Source organism: Sylvia atricapilla, chromosome 8 (genome assembly GCF_009819655.1).
Source record: "Sylvia atricapilla isolate bSylAtr1 chromosome 8, bSylAtr1.pri, whole genome shotgun sequence".
NCBI lineage: Eukaryota > Metazoa > Chordata > Aves > Passeriformes > Sylviidae > Sylvia > Sylvia atricapilla.
Genome location: NC_089147.1, coordinates 20057827 through 20075045, shown reverse-complemented (window position 1 = coordinate 20075045; position 17219 = coordinate 20057827). Strand labels below are relative to the sequence as shown.

Sequence of the window (17219 nt, the reverse complement as noted above, 5' to 3'; positions counted from 1 at the left end):
TGCTGCACTGTAGAGTAGGTCTGCAGAGCCTGTGGCCAGCACCCTTTGGGAAGGGCTGTCCCTCCTGGGCAAGAATCCTGCCTTTGTCATCCACTGTGCTCACTGCTGCTGCCTACAAGGAGCTCCAGCAGTCACAGCACACAACCAGTTGGGGAGACTCATGGTGCTGGAGGGGAAGGGTGTTCTGCAGCCTGTCTGCCAAATGAAAAGAATGCATTCATGCTTTTTGCAGGCTGTTGCAAGGAGATCACTTACCTGAGCATTGGAGACTGCCACAAACCCTCTGGCAGATCTTTTCTACCATCAGTATCACTGCAGGGATTTAGATGCTCTTTACTAAAATGAATTAATTTAGAAAAAGGGTAGTGTCTCTTATTTCTGCCCCTAGCTATAATTTGGTGCCTTTCTTTGAGTAAGAGGCCAGATGGTTTTCATAATAGCATTCCAGCACAGATGACTTTCTTCTGGACTCCTATGTTCCCGTGGCCTTTGGTTGTGTTTGGATGTTCAGTTTGTTGTGTTTGTCTTGATCTTCATTTACATAGATACTTGTTTCCTGCATCACGGTCATAGAAAAGTTCAAGTGACAAAATATAATTTCTGTGATTGGTTGTCACGAGGCACTCAGAGACCACGTGAGTACTGCAGAGAAAACAGTGTGCAAGAATTCCCACCTCTCTTTGGAAATGCTTAGCATTATTTTGATGGAAATACCATATTTGTTCACATATCAGGTCCATCCTTCCTTGTCCCTGCATTTTTTCCCATAAAGGCTGCAGCTCTAATGCTTGTGTACTCTCAGACAACAGCAAACCATTGCTGACTGCCCACCTGCTCATCAAGTGGACAGACGTGCAAGCAGAAATAGCAATCGTGTATGAGACCCAGGCACAATGGGGAGATCACCTTGAGGCTTCCATTAGTCTAAGGCTGCCCTTGGAGCCAGTCCTGCAACTCAGCAGCATGTATGCTTTGTTGAGTACAAGTTAAAAAATGGTTTACATCTGAAGGTCTTGGAGGGGATGGTTCATATTCATGTCCTTTCCGCCCACTGGGATGCTGATTCATCCGAGGCAATGAACAAAATGGTGACAAACAACATCTATCAGTAATACACAAACAACTGCATGAGAAGCACAGAGCAGTGAGAAAATGTTCTCTTACTAAACAGCTCCAGAACACAGGAAATGCTCAGGGGATAAATAACCACACAGGGGACCATAATCAGGACAATATTCAGCGTATCCTAAACTGGATGCAAAAATGCTCCTTCATTTGGAACAATGACAGGGTCCTCTTCACACCTGCCCATGAGAATGACCTTGCAGAGGTCTGTTCCATAATCTAGGGCACCAGCCTCCCCTTTGCTCCAAGTGGCCCAAGACTGGACAATACTTCCAGGACAGAAAGGCTGGGGGCAGATGCTAAAATCCAAGCAGGTATCTGAAACCATCTCTGGCACTGTAAGGAAAGGTAGAGCTAATGATGGAGTGAGCTTGATTGATATGGTTGGGGCAGAGAACAGGAGGGTTAAACACCCCCAGGGAGCTTTTCAACCAGTAGTAGATAGGTGGTCCAGTGGCCTCACCTTTCCTGCTTTCCCCCCACTACTCCCACCCAAAGACCCAACTCTCACTCACCATTTCATGCTTCTTCATGAAAAATCCCTGTGTGCAGTAACTATCTCCCCAGTGTCAGGGTTTGTGCTCCTTTTAGGATAAGCTTCCCTTCCTGCTAATACATGCAGGACCTGCGAAGAGGAAGAGATGATGACATTTTTCTTGGGCTGACTCAGACAAACTGTCTGGGTCCCAGCACATCCAGGCTCTGGCATACACCTGGGAAGCTGGGCTTTAGGGCACTGGAGCCTCCATCAATTCTCACCAGCTGCTTGGCAAATAAGGCAGCTTCTGGCTCTAAGATTGTTCTCAAAATGAGGCACAGAGGGGAAATCTGCTTTTGTTTTCTAAGGCTACCACCTTGTCTGCCAGAGCATTTTCTGGAAATGCCAGGACAAAGTGGAAGATTTCTAGTGGCTTGATGCTGATCCTGTCTGGTCTGAGGCATCATTCTTTGTCTGAAGTTAAGTTGTGCCACTGGGTCATACTGTGCCATGGTACTCTGGTGCAGGAGGCTACATGGGGATGCTTATTCCTTATTTAATCTCCATTGCTGCTTTGCCTTTGGAAAGGAAGGAAATTCAGATACCATGAAGGTTTGGGGAGCTGTGACACACACCACAGGAGCTGTTCTGGGTGGTGGGACATAAATGAATTATGTGTGTGTTGGGGAAGAACACTGACATGGTCCTTAGCAAGCAAGGTAGACATCAAGCAGTGGACAGAAAGAGGAAGAAAAGCATTTTAGGTGCTGCCTTAGCAGCATTTTGCTGACACAGAATGTGGACTAAAACTGCAGTAAGGAACATCTACCTCATCCTGCTGACCTTTGCACAGGAGTTTCATGACTCTGGGTCTTTGGGACCTGCTGCTGGAGGCCGTAGTCTGTAGTGTAGCAAATGAGCTAGTCCTTTGAAAAATACTTATGGACTAATTCCCACATCCCTGAGTCTTATCCCTGCAGACCTGCATGTCAGCCCCCTAAGGTGTGAGCAACACGTGGAACAATAATAGCCCTTTGACTGGCCAATTTGTTTCTCTGCCCCACTTTCTAAATGGTCCCTTGATTGCAATAGCCAATACAAACCTAAAGGCCCAGAGGAAAGTTCCTTCCCGGTACTAGCAGTAGACACAAACAACAGCTGGCAGAACAAGGAATGTAATAAGAAATTTCCTCTCCTTGAAGAAGTTGAAAATGCATGCATACAACAGAATGTGCAATTGAATCCACAGTCTTTAATGAATGCAGAGATCTGTTCTGGGCACAGGTACATTTGTGATTGTCCCCACACCCTCTTCTTCTCCCCCTCTAAAAATTATTTTAGTTAGTGAAATGTAAAACCACACAAAGATCAGAATACATATTCACACATCAGAGGGTTTGACATTATTTTCCTTAAGAAAATTTCACTCATTTAGAATTATTGACTGTTAAGTCCAGTCAGTACAGCAGAAATATTCTACATAGATCATTGGTTGGAATGCACAGTACAACATTTGTGAACACACTGTCACAAAAGACACCTGGAGGAACACTAACAAGTGTAGTATATCTGTCAAACCACATTGCAAGCATCTGCATCAAACCAGTCTGGTGTGGATGGAAAATTACCAGAACATGGAACAAAGATCTTAAAGTACATGGGAACCTGTTACAGTAACTCCTCTCTAGAGCCATTGCTGCCACTAAAAGGCCCAGAATCTTGAATTGATGCTTGTCAGCTGAAACTTTGCTTCTGTTTCACAGGGATTGATGGCACATTTGTACTTCCAGACCTGAATCACTGTAATTTTACGTGAACTGGAGCAAGGAAGAGGACAAACACACACCCCATCTAGCAGAGCTCACTTCCCCAGACCTGCATGGTCAAACAGCTTGAGATCAGAGGTCTTGCCTGTAAAAAGGCCACAAAATTTGAAAAAAAAAAACAAAAAACAAAAAAACAAAAAAAACAAAAAACCAAAAAACCAAAGCAGAGCTAAAATAAAACCAACCAAAAACCGAAAACCAAAACAAAGATAACATGATTTTATACAGCCTGCAATAAAGCTATAGTCAATGGTACAGTATTGTTCACATTACACTTATTAAGGCTTTGACTACTGGTTTTCTACATGCACATTTTATATACATATAATCCTCTGTGTGTGTGTATAAATTACTTTACTTTTCTTGTTCTAAGCAAGAAAATATTTTCATGCATTTGCTTCTCCCAGTATTCACAATACTTGGACCATATTCTATTCAAGGATTTCTGGAGAGGGCTGGGTCTGTTTATTATCCATCTGAAAACGCCCTTATCTCCAGGAATGTTGTTTGTGCTGGACAGTGGCACTGGCCCCACACTTCTCCACAGTCATACACAAGAGAGGAGGTGCCACTCCAAAGCGTGACAGCACAATGGTTATGTAAACATAGTAATCCTTGGATTATAAATACTTTATTAAAGCTAACATACCTCAGCTTTTAGCTCATAATTGCCCATGAGTGCCCTAATGAAACATTCAGAATAAAGTATTTTTTTTCCTCCCATGTCAACTGCTCAGTTACCATGGTTCCCCCAAAACACACTTTTTCTTATTTTTTTCTGAAAGAAGCACCAGCTACCTGTTAATTTTTCAAGCCTGCAGCTGGGTAGCTTTCACGAGCAAACAAGGACATGTCTGAGCCTTATAGCTCCAAGTGCTCTAAGTCAAAGTACCATCTCACTTGCACGCTTGCCATGAAGTTAAGAGACTGGGCCATGCACCAGTGACAAATGGGGAGGAAGCAGAAACCAGAACTCTTCCCTTCCTAGCCCCATGCCTGCAGTTTGCACATGTTTGACAGGTTCCCAGAGACCACCAAAGCTGACCTGTAGCATGGCCTGTGTCCCTCTGCCTCACAGACACCCTGACTCCCCGTGCCCCAGCAGTTCCTTCAGTGACATGTTCGGAAGTCCCAGAGCACTCCTAGGTTGTGGTAGGGAGCCCCGGGGAGAGCAGCTCAGCTAAGGGTCACAGGGAAGTGGTAGAAGGAAAGGAAGCAGGGTAAAGAAGGCTGAGGAAGGAGGCATGGGTGGAGTGAGGAGGAGAGATTCCTTATTTAAGACAGGGCCTGTTTAAGACTGCTGCCACAGCCCTCTGAGCTGCCTTGCACAGTGGCATAACTGAAGCATGCTGTCCGCACTCCTGTTACTAAGCTTTGCCACCACCACACAGTAATCCCTTGCATCCCACCACGGCATTTTGGTATCAGCCACCACCCTTCCCTTGGGCACTGCACTGAAGTACTTCCATTCAACATATACCATGACAATTACTACAAAACAAACACTGGGTTCTTCTCATTCCCTGGAATCCAAGCAGCTAGGAGCCCTAAAGAGACTGTCCCTGTCCTCTGCCTTGTTCACCATTCAACAATAAGCAAGACAATTACAGAGAGGACAGAAAGAGTGATGCAGGCACAGCCATCACTGGTTGTTCTCTTATTGCACACAGTAGTTGGGGCAGGTAGGGGAGAGCGGGTGGCTAACAAAGTCCTTTGAAAAGAATCCTACTGGTTGTCTGTCCAAAACACTTGCTCCAGCAAAATATGTTTGGACAGCTCATGTCCATCCTTGGGAAATGTCACCTAGAAACAAGATATGCAAGAGATGAAGGCTATTCTCAATTCAAGTTCAGTCTTCATTCAGCCCCATGGCAAGTTGTGCAAAATACAATGTTTATGTCCTGGAAGGTATGATTAAAAGACAATTTTTTGGTGCTGGGTAGGTTAACAAGAAAGGGTCATGCGAATAATTGCAGAGGCAAACCTTTGAGACTGGATTTAGTTTTAGTTACAGAAAATACTGTACACTGCTTTTGGCCAAGTGCACAGAAGCTTTAAAAAAAAGAGACAAAGATCACAGTTAAATGTCTCAATCTTCAGATGGAGAATATCTGCGAGGAGCAGTCAAACTATTTTCTCATGTGCAATGCATCCTGAAATTTGGTACTTATGTATTGGGCATGAAATCCTTTTTTGTTGATGGTGTCATCTGTATGGAATCGAATCATAATGGAATCCCCTGCAGAGTAGATTTCTTCCAGAGGCTGCAGAAAAGGAAAGAAGACAGTACATAGTGGTCAAGTATGCAGACTAAATAACTGTCTGCACCATGATAGTACAGTTTAAGTCCACACTGCAGACAGATCGGCCAGTAAACATGAAGACTTGAATTCTCAGTACCTCCTGCCCTGATCTGCCTTTCTAAGCTTCCTTTGCTCATTATGTTTGAAGACTGATGTCAGTCCACTTTACAATCCCAGTTCTTCCAGTTAGTTTTTCACAGGTGTCCCTCAATAGTCTTGTCACAGTCTTCAGGTTTACCCTAATTTGACACTGTTTTTTCAGGAGACAATAGAAATTGGAACCTGTTTGGCAGCTGAGGCTCTCCCAGGGTTCAAATAACTCAGGTACTTATCTTACACAGCAATTCTGATTATGTCCCTCACTGTTGTGACCTGTTACAATCTCCCTGTGCTTCCCTTTCCCACCCATTCTTCATTTGTCAGCATGTAGGTAGGTAGATTACTACCCAGCTGCCCTGAGTTTCTTTGCACCAAGCTGCTATGCCTTTGTTTATTTTCCAGACCATTTCCCCAGTTTGTGAGAACTTCTTCCACAGACCTACTCCCTGACTGTCTCTCTTTAAATTCAATAAGAAACATCTCCAGTTCACTGCTGAAGGCCTAGAGAAATAAAACACAGACCCTCTGATTTCAAAAATCACACACCATTACTCATGCTAAAATCAGTCCTGGTAACGGGGATGCAGGTGACAGTTTAGGAGACAGCCTGCCATCACAAAGGCAGCAAGCATCACACAGCTCTGAGTCCCTCCAGCATTCACCCTTGCCACAGCATGGCCACAACATAACTTGGCTTGAGCCAGGAAGCAACAGAGGATGAAACTGGCCTTTGGAAGCCATTTCCCACATTTACACAACACTTTCATGGCAGGGCTGGGGCACAGCAGTGTGCCAGTCTCATGCTGCTGCACACAGCCCTGGGCTAAAAAGGACAGTCAGTCTGCAAGAATCTTCCAGCCAACACTGTGCATCAGATAAAATGGCTGTGACCTTCCTGTGGAAGGGAAAGAAGAAAAGCCCAGCCACAAAGCATTCTCAGTACTAGTTTGTGAGAGCTGTCCCTCCCCAAAAATGATATGAGGATACTTCCTCGCCAACCCGCAGTGATCCCTCTGAAATCACCACCCTCATGACTTACCCCTGAGCCACAGAAGCGTCCCAAACGGGGTGCAGTGCTGTCGTACCCATCGTAAATCTCCATGTAGTCATACCCACAGTCAGCCTCCTCCTCTATCTCAAATATCTGGAATATTAGCTCCACCCCATAACCATCTTCAGCTACAATCACCCATTCACAGTTGGCTTGACCTGGGTAGTTGTTGTCCCCAAACTGAGCATGGGAATACAGATCCTTGGCTTGTACTTCAGCCTTTAGGAGCCCACCACATTCTGAAAAGAGAAAAAGAAACAAAACAGTCCCTCAAAGTCCTTACTCACAACAAAGACTCATCCCACTTTTGGGTCACTCATGAGCAGAGAAGACCTCCAGCTTGAAGTGCAAAAGGGAAGGTAATTAAAGACTGCACCAAACGACAATAAACCAGTGAATTCTACAGTCATCCATGAATCCAAAGACTCACAGAGCTTAGAGGAACTTGGTGTCTTTTGGTACAGAACACACATGGAAAGAGGTGATCAGTTTAAATTGCCAGGATAGGGTTCTTGACACATACTTTGGTATATTGTATTGCATTAGGAAGCAATTGCTTTGTTCTTTGCACTTGTCCTGCAGATTAAATTCTGACCCCAAGTATTTTGTCAGCAGGAAGTAGAAGCATATCAGAAAACTAGGGACCAAAACAATCCTTTTCTGCCCACACAATGCACAAAAGTAGCCCTGTGTTTGTGCAGAACGTGTGTGTTTTAGCAGAGTTTTCCCACAGCCAATGAGGAAGTGTAATGTGCACGGCCACTTGGAGCATGTTTCATCTATTTACAGTGGCAGGTATTTTAAAGAATGAATGTTGGCACAACACACCCCTCTCTGTGCTGCCACAGATAGGAGGATCAAGCTGTGTCTGTCCACAGCACAGCTCTGCTTCCACCGTAATCAAACATGGGCCTGTTCTGAGGGTGGGCCAATACATGGGCTAAATTGCATCACCTCCTTTTCCAATGGTTGATGTGGAACAAAACGGATTATTGCTCAACCAAATACCTCCAATTTAAACAAAAGAGCCTGAACAGGAATGTCCAATACCAAAAGAATTCTGAGCTCTTATGGGAGCTGGTATTTATGGTATGGCACTGGCAGCAGTGTGGGAGTTGAATGTACACCATTTTAACTTTAGGCTAAGCTTACTCAAGAGAAAGGTGTGCCTGTTTTTACCTAGTAAAAAATGTAGTAAGACTTGGTGACATCTTTTGGCACTGAGTTATTGGCAGGCAACCAGCTTACCTGTGCTGTGCTTTGCCTGGAAACCTCTCCTTTGCACAGAAGCATCAGAGTAAAACCTGAGGAACATCTTGTTGGTAGAAGCCACTACAGGGTCTGGTTTCTTGCTGCCACAGAAGCGGCCAAGGACAGGTGACTTGCTGTTGGGTCCATCATACATTTCTAAGTGGTCATAGGCACATTCTTGGTGCTGCTCAATTTCAAACTCATTGAAGGTCTAGAACAAGAATAGGGAGAATTAAGACAGCTGTAAATCTGAGCATGTGATTTAGCATAGGGTGAAATGCCAAGTGAGAAACAGATCAAATGGTACATCTCTCCCCAAACAGTAAAACACAATATTGTGCTTTTAGACAAGAGTGATCTCAGGGTGGCAAAGATCAGAATTCCAATCAGTGTGCTGTGTTGCCTCAGCCTTGCTGCCTCACATGGGTGTATGACAACAGTTATCAATTGCAAGCCTTATAACACTTATTTTTCTGGCTGGAAATTCTTCCCAGCACACCAGGTAGGCTGTTCTGCAATATTACTTCCACTGAGCACAGTGATTGTTTCCCCCAGTACATGCACAGCTTTGGGCATGTCCTGCCATTTACATCAGGCCATGTTGTAAAACTGGCCTGACACCTCTCCCTCAGAGGGGCTGGGGGCTGGCTCAACCCCCACCTTATGTAGTTATGGCCCCAACAGAGTGGCTTACAAGGAGAGGTGGGGGTGGGAGGGCATTTATGCCACCTGTTTATGGAGGGCATTACTCCACAGTTGTCATCTGCTGGAGTCCCCTCCAAGCTGCCTCTCCTCTGCCTTGCATACCTCTGAGACCTTCTCAGGGGGCAGCCAGGGCAGGGAAAGCCAGGGCAGCCTCCTAAGAAACTCTCCTCCAAGAACCCCAAACAGGATCTGAGGGCATGAGCCACACACAGTGGTGGTAGGAAGTCATTTCAGCTCCTCACAACCCAGTCTGCTTCTTGCCTCACACACTCACTCTCTGGTTACTCACTACTTTCACTCGGTGGCCAGGTGTTGCAGAGATGTCCCAGGTGCACTCTTTCCGGCTGGGATACTTGTCAGGCCAGTTGGGACTGCTCATCATTCCCTCTGCACCGCTCAGCTTGTGCTCACAACCAGCTTGGGAGAGAGAAATCACATTGGGGCAAGTCTCACACGGCAACCCTGTGGTGTCCTACATGGTCCTCTCTGCCCACTGAGACCCTCTACAGGGCAGACACAGAAGGCTTTAGTCTCCAAACAAGTCCTTTTAATATTCCTCCATAGTTCTGGTGGGTTTGTCCTATATTTTTTTTGAGCTAACCTGGCAGATGGTGAAATGGACCATCTCAGTCCCCTGGGCCTCATAAACATAACCTATAACCTCATACTCTAATCTGTTCTCTTGCTCCTTCACCTCCTCTGCCCTGTTCCTAGAGCCATGAGGTCAATCTCTCCACAGTGTTGACTATGGTGCTGTCTAAGCCTTTATTGTTTTGACAATTTGGAGAGCTGTATCAATCAGCTCATGGAGAGGTCAGGCAAGGACCAGAGACCATACACAGGAAAGCCACAGGAGCACATAGCAGAGATAGGGTGCAGGAAGAAAGGTAGTTTTGGCAAGTCATTAGATTGTCCCATCCTTTCTCTTCTGACTCAAACACAGTAATTAAATGAAGCAGCAGTGACCAGTCTACTGCTCCCACAACTGCTCCTTTTGCAAGTCCACTTTCTCATCCCCACCCTGTCCATCCACTGTGGGCATATAAAGAGCAAGACTGGGAATGGGAATGGCCATATTTCTAGCCAGTTTTTCAGCTAGCTGAGGCGTTTTCAGTGCCCTTGCTTGGTATGCTGCACAAACTTCCTTTCAGCACAGGGCAGGAAGTGCCCTGAACCAACCTGTGTTTGAAGTACCTTGGCTTCCCGAGGACAGGGGTGAGGACTTTACCTTCTTTACAGTCATGGCCATTTTCATGCAGCATGAAGCCATTTCTGCACTGGCACATATAGCTCCCAAAGGTGTTGATACATTCGTGCTGGCAGCCACCATTGTCTTTGGAGCATTCATCCTTGTCTGGGGAGGATCAAACCAACAAATACTGAGTTGACAGTGACACAGGCTACCAGAGTCACCAGCTGAAAGCCCATACTCAGGCTGGCAGATAGCAATGCAAACCTCCAACTCTACTGATGGATTAGTCCAGTCAGCTTTTTAGCCCAGATCCTATTCTCTTCAACTGCCTCACATCCCATAAAATGTATCACAGTTATGTTCTATTTCGTAATGTAAGTTTATTGGTTAAAGACTTCTGTCTAAAAGAAATCTAGAGCAGCATCTCATTTTTTAAGAATAGAGTCCAGGAAACGGATCACACAAATTCACTAGCCAAGGTTAAAATCTACTTTATATTTTCAAGTTCCTATGTGCTGTGCTGAGCCTCCATTTCTAAACAGCTCTGCCTGAGCACACACTGCCAGGTGATAAAGAAGATCTAAGGTGTGAGCTGCTCTCTGAAGCTGAAATATGCCCCAGTGGATCTTGACTCCTGTGTGTTCAGGACTATGCATTCCTCAAACTCACTGAGCACAAGATCTGCTCATGGTTTCCAGCCCAGTCTAATTTATGAGAAGTTTATATCCAATTTTTCTTGGGATAATGCCCTCCCTAGATCTCATTAACTTAATCTGTCTCCTCACTCCCAAATGTATTTCTAGATGAATCATACCAACCTCATCCTACCTCCTGTTAGATTCAATAAGTCAAACCCTTAGCCCTGATTCTACTCTGCACCTGTTCTAATTCAAGGCCGTTTAGCCTGATCATTCTCCTCAAAAGCACTAATACTCATAGGACTCTGCTGAAAAGACAGAACAAAATTGAATTTCTACTTCTAAATGACATACAGTTAACCTCCAGAACTGCCTGCCAACAAGGTACATCACTGACAAAGAACTGAGAACAGAGGGTGAAAAAACTTCCACTAGTACACGCTGCTTTGATGGGAATGATTGCTATATATAATACAACTGAAAATTTTCTAAATCTTCTAGCTTCAGAGGAAAAAGCTTTCCTTTAATACTCCAGGGACAGAAATAACTTCTAGGGTTAGGTCCCATGTTGCTTCCTGCAGTAGAAGGACTGGGGGCATTGATGGAATTCATACATCTTGCTGACACCACAGTATGAAACTGGACCATACACTGCACTGAGAACCCAAGATGAAGGTGACACAGAACAGAGCAACCATGCTTTTATATTTAATGAACCATGTCAGGCTCTGACAGCATGTTGAAGAAAGTTCACCAAAACCAAGAGGTTCAGTCAGAGGAGACAGCTAAGCAAGTGAAGGAATACAGTCACATACCAGAGAAGTAGTGAACTTTAAAGCCTTTCTTGGAGACCGTGTTGTCTGATTTGAACTCCAGTCTCAAGTTGTTGCCATATGATGTGATTACTTCAGGCTTCTCTGAGCCACAGAATTTGCCGTGTAGCTTGGAGTCAGAAGCCAGCTCACTACGAACCTCAACATAGTCATATTTACAGACCTGCCAAGAGAGGAAGAGATTTCTCAGCTCTGTGGCTCTGAAACAGAGCATTTCAGAGGAAGGAGACAGAGGCTTCACTGAGAAGGACCAGAAACAGCCTTGTAACTCAAACATAATCCTAACTTGTCAAAAATCTCCTCTGTCAGTTTTCTCACCCCTTTGCTTGTTGCCCTAATCTTAAAGCATGGGTGTGGTTTTCAGAATTCCAAAGTTTTCACTGAATTTAGCAAAAGTAATTACTTCCATCTTATCCAAGAACCTGACAGTGCTGAATGAATTTTAGCAACCTCCTGAATTATGGAAGTGCCACTGCTCCCATTTACGGTAGAGAAATTCAGACCTGAATGCTTTGTTCAAACTCCATCATGCATGGCAGAGAACAGAATCTTTTACTGTTATTTCCTTTATTCATGAAGAACTCTATTTCATTGTTAATTTCCAACTATTTTCCTGCAAAAGCAGCACTGGGGAGGTGCTATTAGGGATGGCAAATACCTACAATTATGCTAAACTAATAAAGAAAAGAAGCCCATTGTGCTGGTCTTGGCTGGGGTAGATTTAATTTTCTTCATGGTGACTGGTACTCAGCTGTGTTTTGGATTTGTGCTGAGAAAAGGGTTGATAATATCAAGACATTTTGCTGGGCAGGAGTTGCACAGAGTCAAGACTTTTTTTTGCTTCTTGTACCAGTGAGGAGACTGAGAGTGCTCAAGGAGCTGGGAGGGGACATGACCAGGACAGATGATCCTCACTGACCAAATGGATATTCCATACTACAGGACATCACATCCAGTATATAAAGTGAGGGTGAACAGAGGGAAGAAAGAGGAAGGGGAGACATTTGGAGTGACATTGTTTGTCTTCCCAAGTTACTATTATGTGTGATGGAGCCCTGCTGCCCTGGGGATAGCTGAACACCTGCCTGCCCATGGGAAGTAGTCAACTAATTCCTCATTTTTCTTTGCTTGCATGCATGGCTTTCACTTTATCTATTAAACTGTCTTTATCTCAACCCATGAGTTTCTCTCACTTTTACCTTTCTTATGTCAACCCATGAGTTTCTCTCACTTTTGCTTTTATGATTCTCTCCCTCATTCCACTGGGGGAAAGTGAGTGAGCAGTTGTGTGGTGCTTAGTTGCCAGATTGGGTTAAACCACTGTACCCGCTCAGAACAGAACAGCTTTAATCCTTCCACTCTATAGAGAAAGCAAATCCAGACTTCAAGGAGAAGAGCCACTGTTATTGGTGTAATTATATGGAGGGTGGGAAAACAACCAGGAGCTCCACCAGTAAGACAAAGCCTCCTCTTCCTTGTACCCCAAGGATTTATCCAGTTCTGCTTTAGCCAGTAGTCCCACCTCTGAGATGCAGGGACTGGTTTACGTACATCATTGCCTTCCAGCTCAAACACTTCGAACTGCAGAGAGATCCGGTACTGGGCTGGAGCTACCACCTGCCAGACGCAGTTTTTGTTAGTAGGGTATTCCTTGGGCCATCCAGGGCTAGTAATGGTCCCATTGAGCTTGGTGATGAAGCCCCCACAGGCAGCTGGAGATGCAATAAATGAATACAAGTTTTACTTGGTTCTGTTCAGACACACAGATTGGGCCACAGCGTTAACTAGCAAACGAAACAGATTCTGGTTTGTGGCACATTTCAAATCCCAGCCCCCAGAACAGGCTTAAAATGCTGGGAGGTGTGAAGACAACAGAAACTTCGCCTGCTGTAAATCACCAGTCAAACACACCCAGTGAGGCTATGGCCCTGAAAGCCACCATGTAAGACTAATTTCCTTTTTAATCTCCATCCTTGGGCTTACTGTGGTTCAGTTGACTTGACATGCACAACACAATTGTAAAGGCCAGCTTGGTAAATTCACCTACTCTCAATGCTACAAACCTTACTATTATGAGTTTATCAGTAATGGAATAATTACAAGATAATGGAATCCTAGAGAAGACATTCCTGTCAACTCTTCAGTGGTTTATTATATTTGGACTGCATCTTCTCTAGGGAAAGTTGAAGGCAAAGTCAAGACTCATCTTTATTATCCCATTTCCTTTAAAAATTTACAACATCTCAGCTTCATCCTCCTGTGGGAGTACAAGGCCATTATCTCAAAGGAGTAAACCTCAATTTGCTGAAAAATTCTATTTGCAATAAAGCAATTTTTTTTCTAATTTTTTTTCTTGCTCTTTCTTGAGAATAATGAGATACAGCTATATCTTCAAAATCCACAGGGATAAAAGCTTTCTGTGTCTTGTTCCCAGCATCATTTTGCATTAAGAGGACTAACCCAAGGAAGCAGCTGCAATATAAATAGAGTAGCAAGCAATTGGTTTTAGAGAAAAAAAGCATAGTGACTGGCTTGCTAAAACGGCAAGAAATTACTAAAAGAAAAAAAAAAGCTTTCACAAGCCTTTTGCACAGACCTGACTGCTCTCACCAAGTTGACAACACTCTTACTCAAACAGTTTAACAAAAGCAGAAGTCAGGGCAAACTGGGTGATGTTGAGAGCACCACGGATAACATGTGGAGCTCCCTAAATGTCTCTACAGACAGAACTTTGAGACAAGAAGACAAGAACAATGGATGGATCCTCAGCACACCAACAGCTGTATTGCTGGCAGAAGCAACACTTGTTGCATGAGATTAACTCTCTAGAAAGCTGATACAAACAGCTTCCATTATAGTCATGGGTTTTTTTCCCTCCATAAAAGAGAAGGAAAGGAAGGAAATTCTCATCAATATGGAAAAGCCTGTTTTGCATGCAGACAAAACACTGATATTTTATTATATGAAGTAAATTCCTTTTTGAAAAACAAATAAATTCAGAGTAAAATTTAAATACTTTTGGGGCACTCAATGGTTAGGTTGTAATGCCTACTTCCCTTATGTTGCACTGTGGGAGATCTGGTCTGAACAGCAATCTCTGGCCAGGAAGTACAACTGGTTTTAGGGACGTTTAGCAGTATAAATCAGAGTATTTTCACTTTTTTTTTTTAACCAAAACTTGTTTTTCAATGGAAGATGTTAAAAAAAAATCAGTTGGGGGAAAATAAAGTGAAATAAAAAAGATGCAGGGACAAGAAAAATCCCTTCCAATACTATTTAATTCCAATTTTAGCTGTAGTACCTATCCTACAGTCAGATGGCTCGATCTGTAGGTTACTTACCTTCACAGCTCTTTTTATCAGCTCTCAACTCATAGCCAGGCTCACAGGTGCATTTGTAACTGCCCAGTGTGTTTTCACAGTGCTGCTCACACCCACCATTGTCCGGCAGAGAACATTCATCCATCTCTGTCACGAGAAAACCAGAGCCAAGTCACGCTTCCCTCACCACCCAAACAGCCTGATACTCCTCATGCAGCCCTTTGGACAGAAGGAACAGAGCACTGACTGCCGAGCCAAGACTGTGGAGCAGGCACTGCAGCAAAGCTCACGTGCTGAAACACTGCTAACACCAGAACCGTAAGGGACTACCATTACTGCTACTAGCCAACAGTGCTTTTGCTAGACACCAGCAGGAAAACAATGTCTCCTGTAAATACTTCAGTGTCTTTTGTTCTCATATGCCATTTTTTGGCTTTGTTTTGTTTGTTTTAAATTCGTCACACTCTGGAGTACCTTGAGCTACCAGGAACCAACGCACTGTGGCACACACGGTAATGGAACTGAGGGAGGTCACACCCCAGAGAACAGGGGGCTGCAAAGGAGCTGGCACGACAAGCAAGTAGTTCTGCCTTTTCGCAGGCACATGAAGTCTTGCTATCCTAGACTTTGAAGTCAGGTTCTTCAATCACATCTCAACAACCTGAACTATCATTTTAAGATAGTCACTGGCTTCTCACCCTGACCCCTGATTCCACATGTATCCCTTAATAGATGGTTTTATTAACGTGGCCGTGGTGGGTTAGCCGCCGTTAGCAGTCAAACTCCCTGTTGACTCATTCACTGGCCTGCCACTCCCATGGAATGAGGGAAAAACCAGGAAGAATAAGAGCAAGAAAGTTCTGGGTTGAGACAGACAAATTGTCCACTAATTACTGTTCTGTTCAAACAGACTCAATTTTGGGGAATTTAACTTAATTTACTGCCAAATAATATAAATATTTGAGTGCTGGTTTAGGTATGGGGAAATCAAAACTGAAAACAAATACATTAAAACACTTACAGAAAACATCTTTCTGCCTTCCTTTCCTGGCTGAACACCACTCCAAGCCCCTCTCCCCCTGCCTTGTACCCCTACGAGTTACACTCAGCCCCATCAGCAAAGCCACAGGTGTGCAAAGGGGAGAAGGGATGGGGAGCCACAGGGAGTACATCGCCCTGCTGCTCCTTCTCATTCTTCTCCCCTGCTCCAGGTAAATGAACTAACACTTCAACCATATAAAAAACAGGCTTCATTGATACAATCAATTTCTTGCCAAAATGAAGATAACTAACAAGAATAATGCTGAAGATATCCCATGAGATGTACATGACCAGGTGGACATCAGGTAATTGCTCTTTACACCTTCCTGGCAATGCATCTTGTGAGTGGCAAATAGCTTACCCTCCCTAAGCTGATTGTAGGTTTATTTTCTCTGAAAACTTACACATCACCATTGCATGTTTTCACAAAGCATAGCATTCAATTCCATCCTTAACTTTGACTTTTTAGGCTAAGTTATTTTCTTTCAGTGTTGTAAGACATTTAATTGAAGCTCTATTCCTTTCATAATTCATTAAGGCAAAGCTTGCCCATTGCTCAATCAGCTATGAGAAGTAGTCTGAAGAATGCCTGCAGAGCCATCTAATTTGCTCTCTTTGCTCATGGAGTGCCTGGTAGTTGTGGGCCTGTTGGATATGGAGGTAGAGACTCCAAATTTCAGATTCCAGCTTGAAACTCCACATGTAGCCTGCACATGTATCTACACAGCTTTTGCACACAAACATCAGACAGTGCAAGCTGGCTAGAAATTGTGTAGCTCTGACTACTGTGATGCTTGGTTCAACCAAAACCACTTTGCTCCTCAGCTGAATTTACTGACATGGATTTAAAAATGCTCTAACCATCCACAAGCTACATGGTTTGTGGTTCAAACATGAGAAATCCAAGCAGACACTGAAAGATTTAGTCTGCCAGCAAGAACTCCACAGAAAATACCTGTGTCTCCAACTGTACTAGTGTACAGGTTTACACACTTTTACATTTAAAACAATAAAAAAGAAACATATTTAACTTATTTTTTCTGACTGTATATCACAGAGAAAGCACTTCAGGTTCAGGTGTATAACTTTCTTCCCCTACAAACTTGTAGGTGAAACTCAGATTTCAGAGAATGACTTGCTGTGACTCCATGTAGTGCAAATCTCTGAAAGACATCTCTGCCACCATCAGCCTGCACTGTTCACTCCTGAAACGAGCCAAAATATCTTTAGGAAGAAGTATTCTTTGTGCCTTTATGGAACCTGAGAAATTTAAACAAGGAAGCCCAGGTACTGTGAGAGTTGTCCAGGGACTAAGATCAAATATCACAGCATTTGCCAGAGGTCTTTTCCAGTGATC

General features: G+C 43.9%; 1 protein-coding gene across 1 annotated transcript in view; it reads right to left on the bottom strand.

The window, feature by feature from the left end:
• Nucleotides 1-2835: 2835 nt before the first annotated feature.
• Nucleotides 2836-17219, bottom strand: part of TLL2 (tolloid like 2) — a 34682-nt gene continuing 20298 nt past the window's right edge. Inside the window, exons 9-16 of the mRNA XM_066323973.1 lie at nucleotides 14843-14968; nucleotides 13053-13213; nucleotides 11484-11664; nucleotides 10067-10192; nucleotides 9128-9255; nucleotides 8131-8344; nucleotides 6871-7121; nucleotides 2836-5693 (exon numbers count right to left, since the gene is read on the bottom strand). Coding sequence (XP_066180070.1) covers nucleotides 5559-5693; nucleotides 6871-7121; nucleotides 8131-8344; nucleotides 9128-9255; nucleotides 10067-10192; nucleotides 11484-11664; nucleotides 13053-13213; nucleotides 14843-14968 — 1322 coding nt within the window. The 3' untranslated portion in view covers nucleotides 2836-5558. The remainder of the gene's footprint in view (nucleotides 5694-6870; nucleotides 7122-8130; nucleotides 8345-9127; nucleotides 9256-10066; nucleotides 10193-11483; nucleotides 11665-13052; nucleotides 13214-14842; nucleotides 14969-17219) is intronic.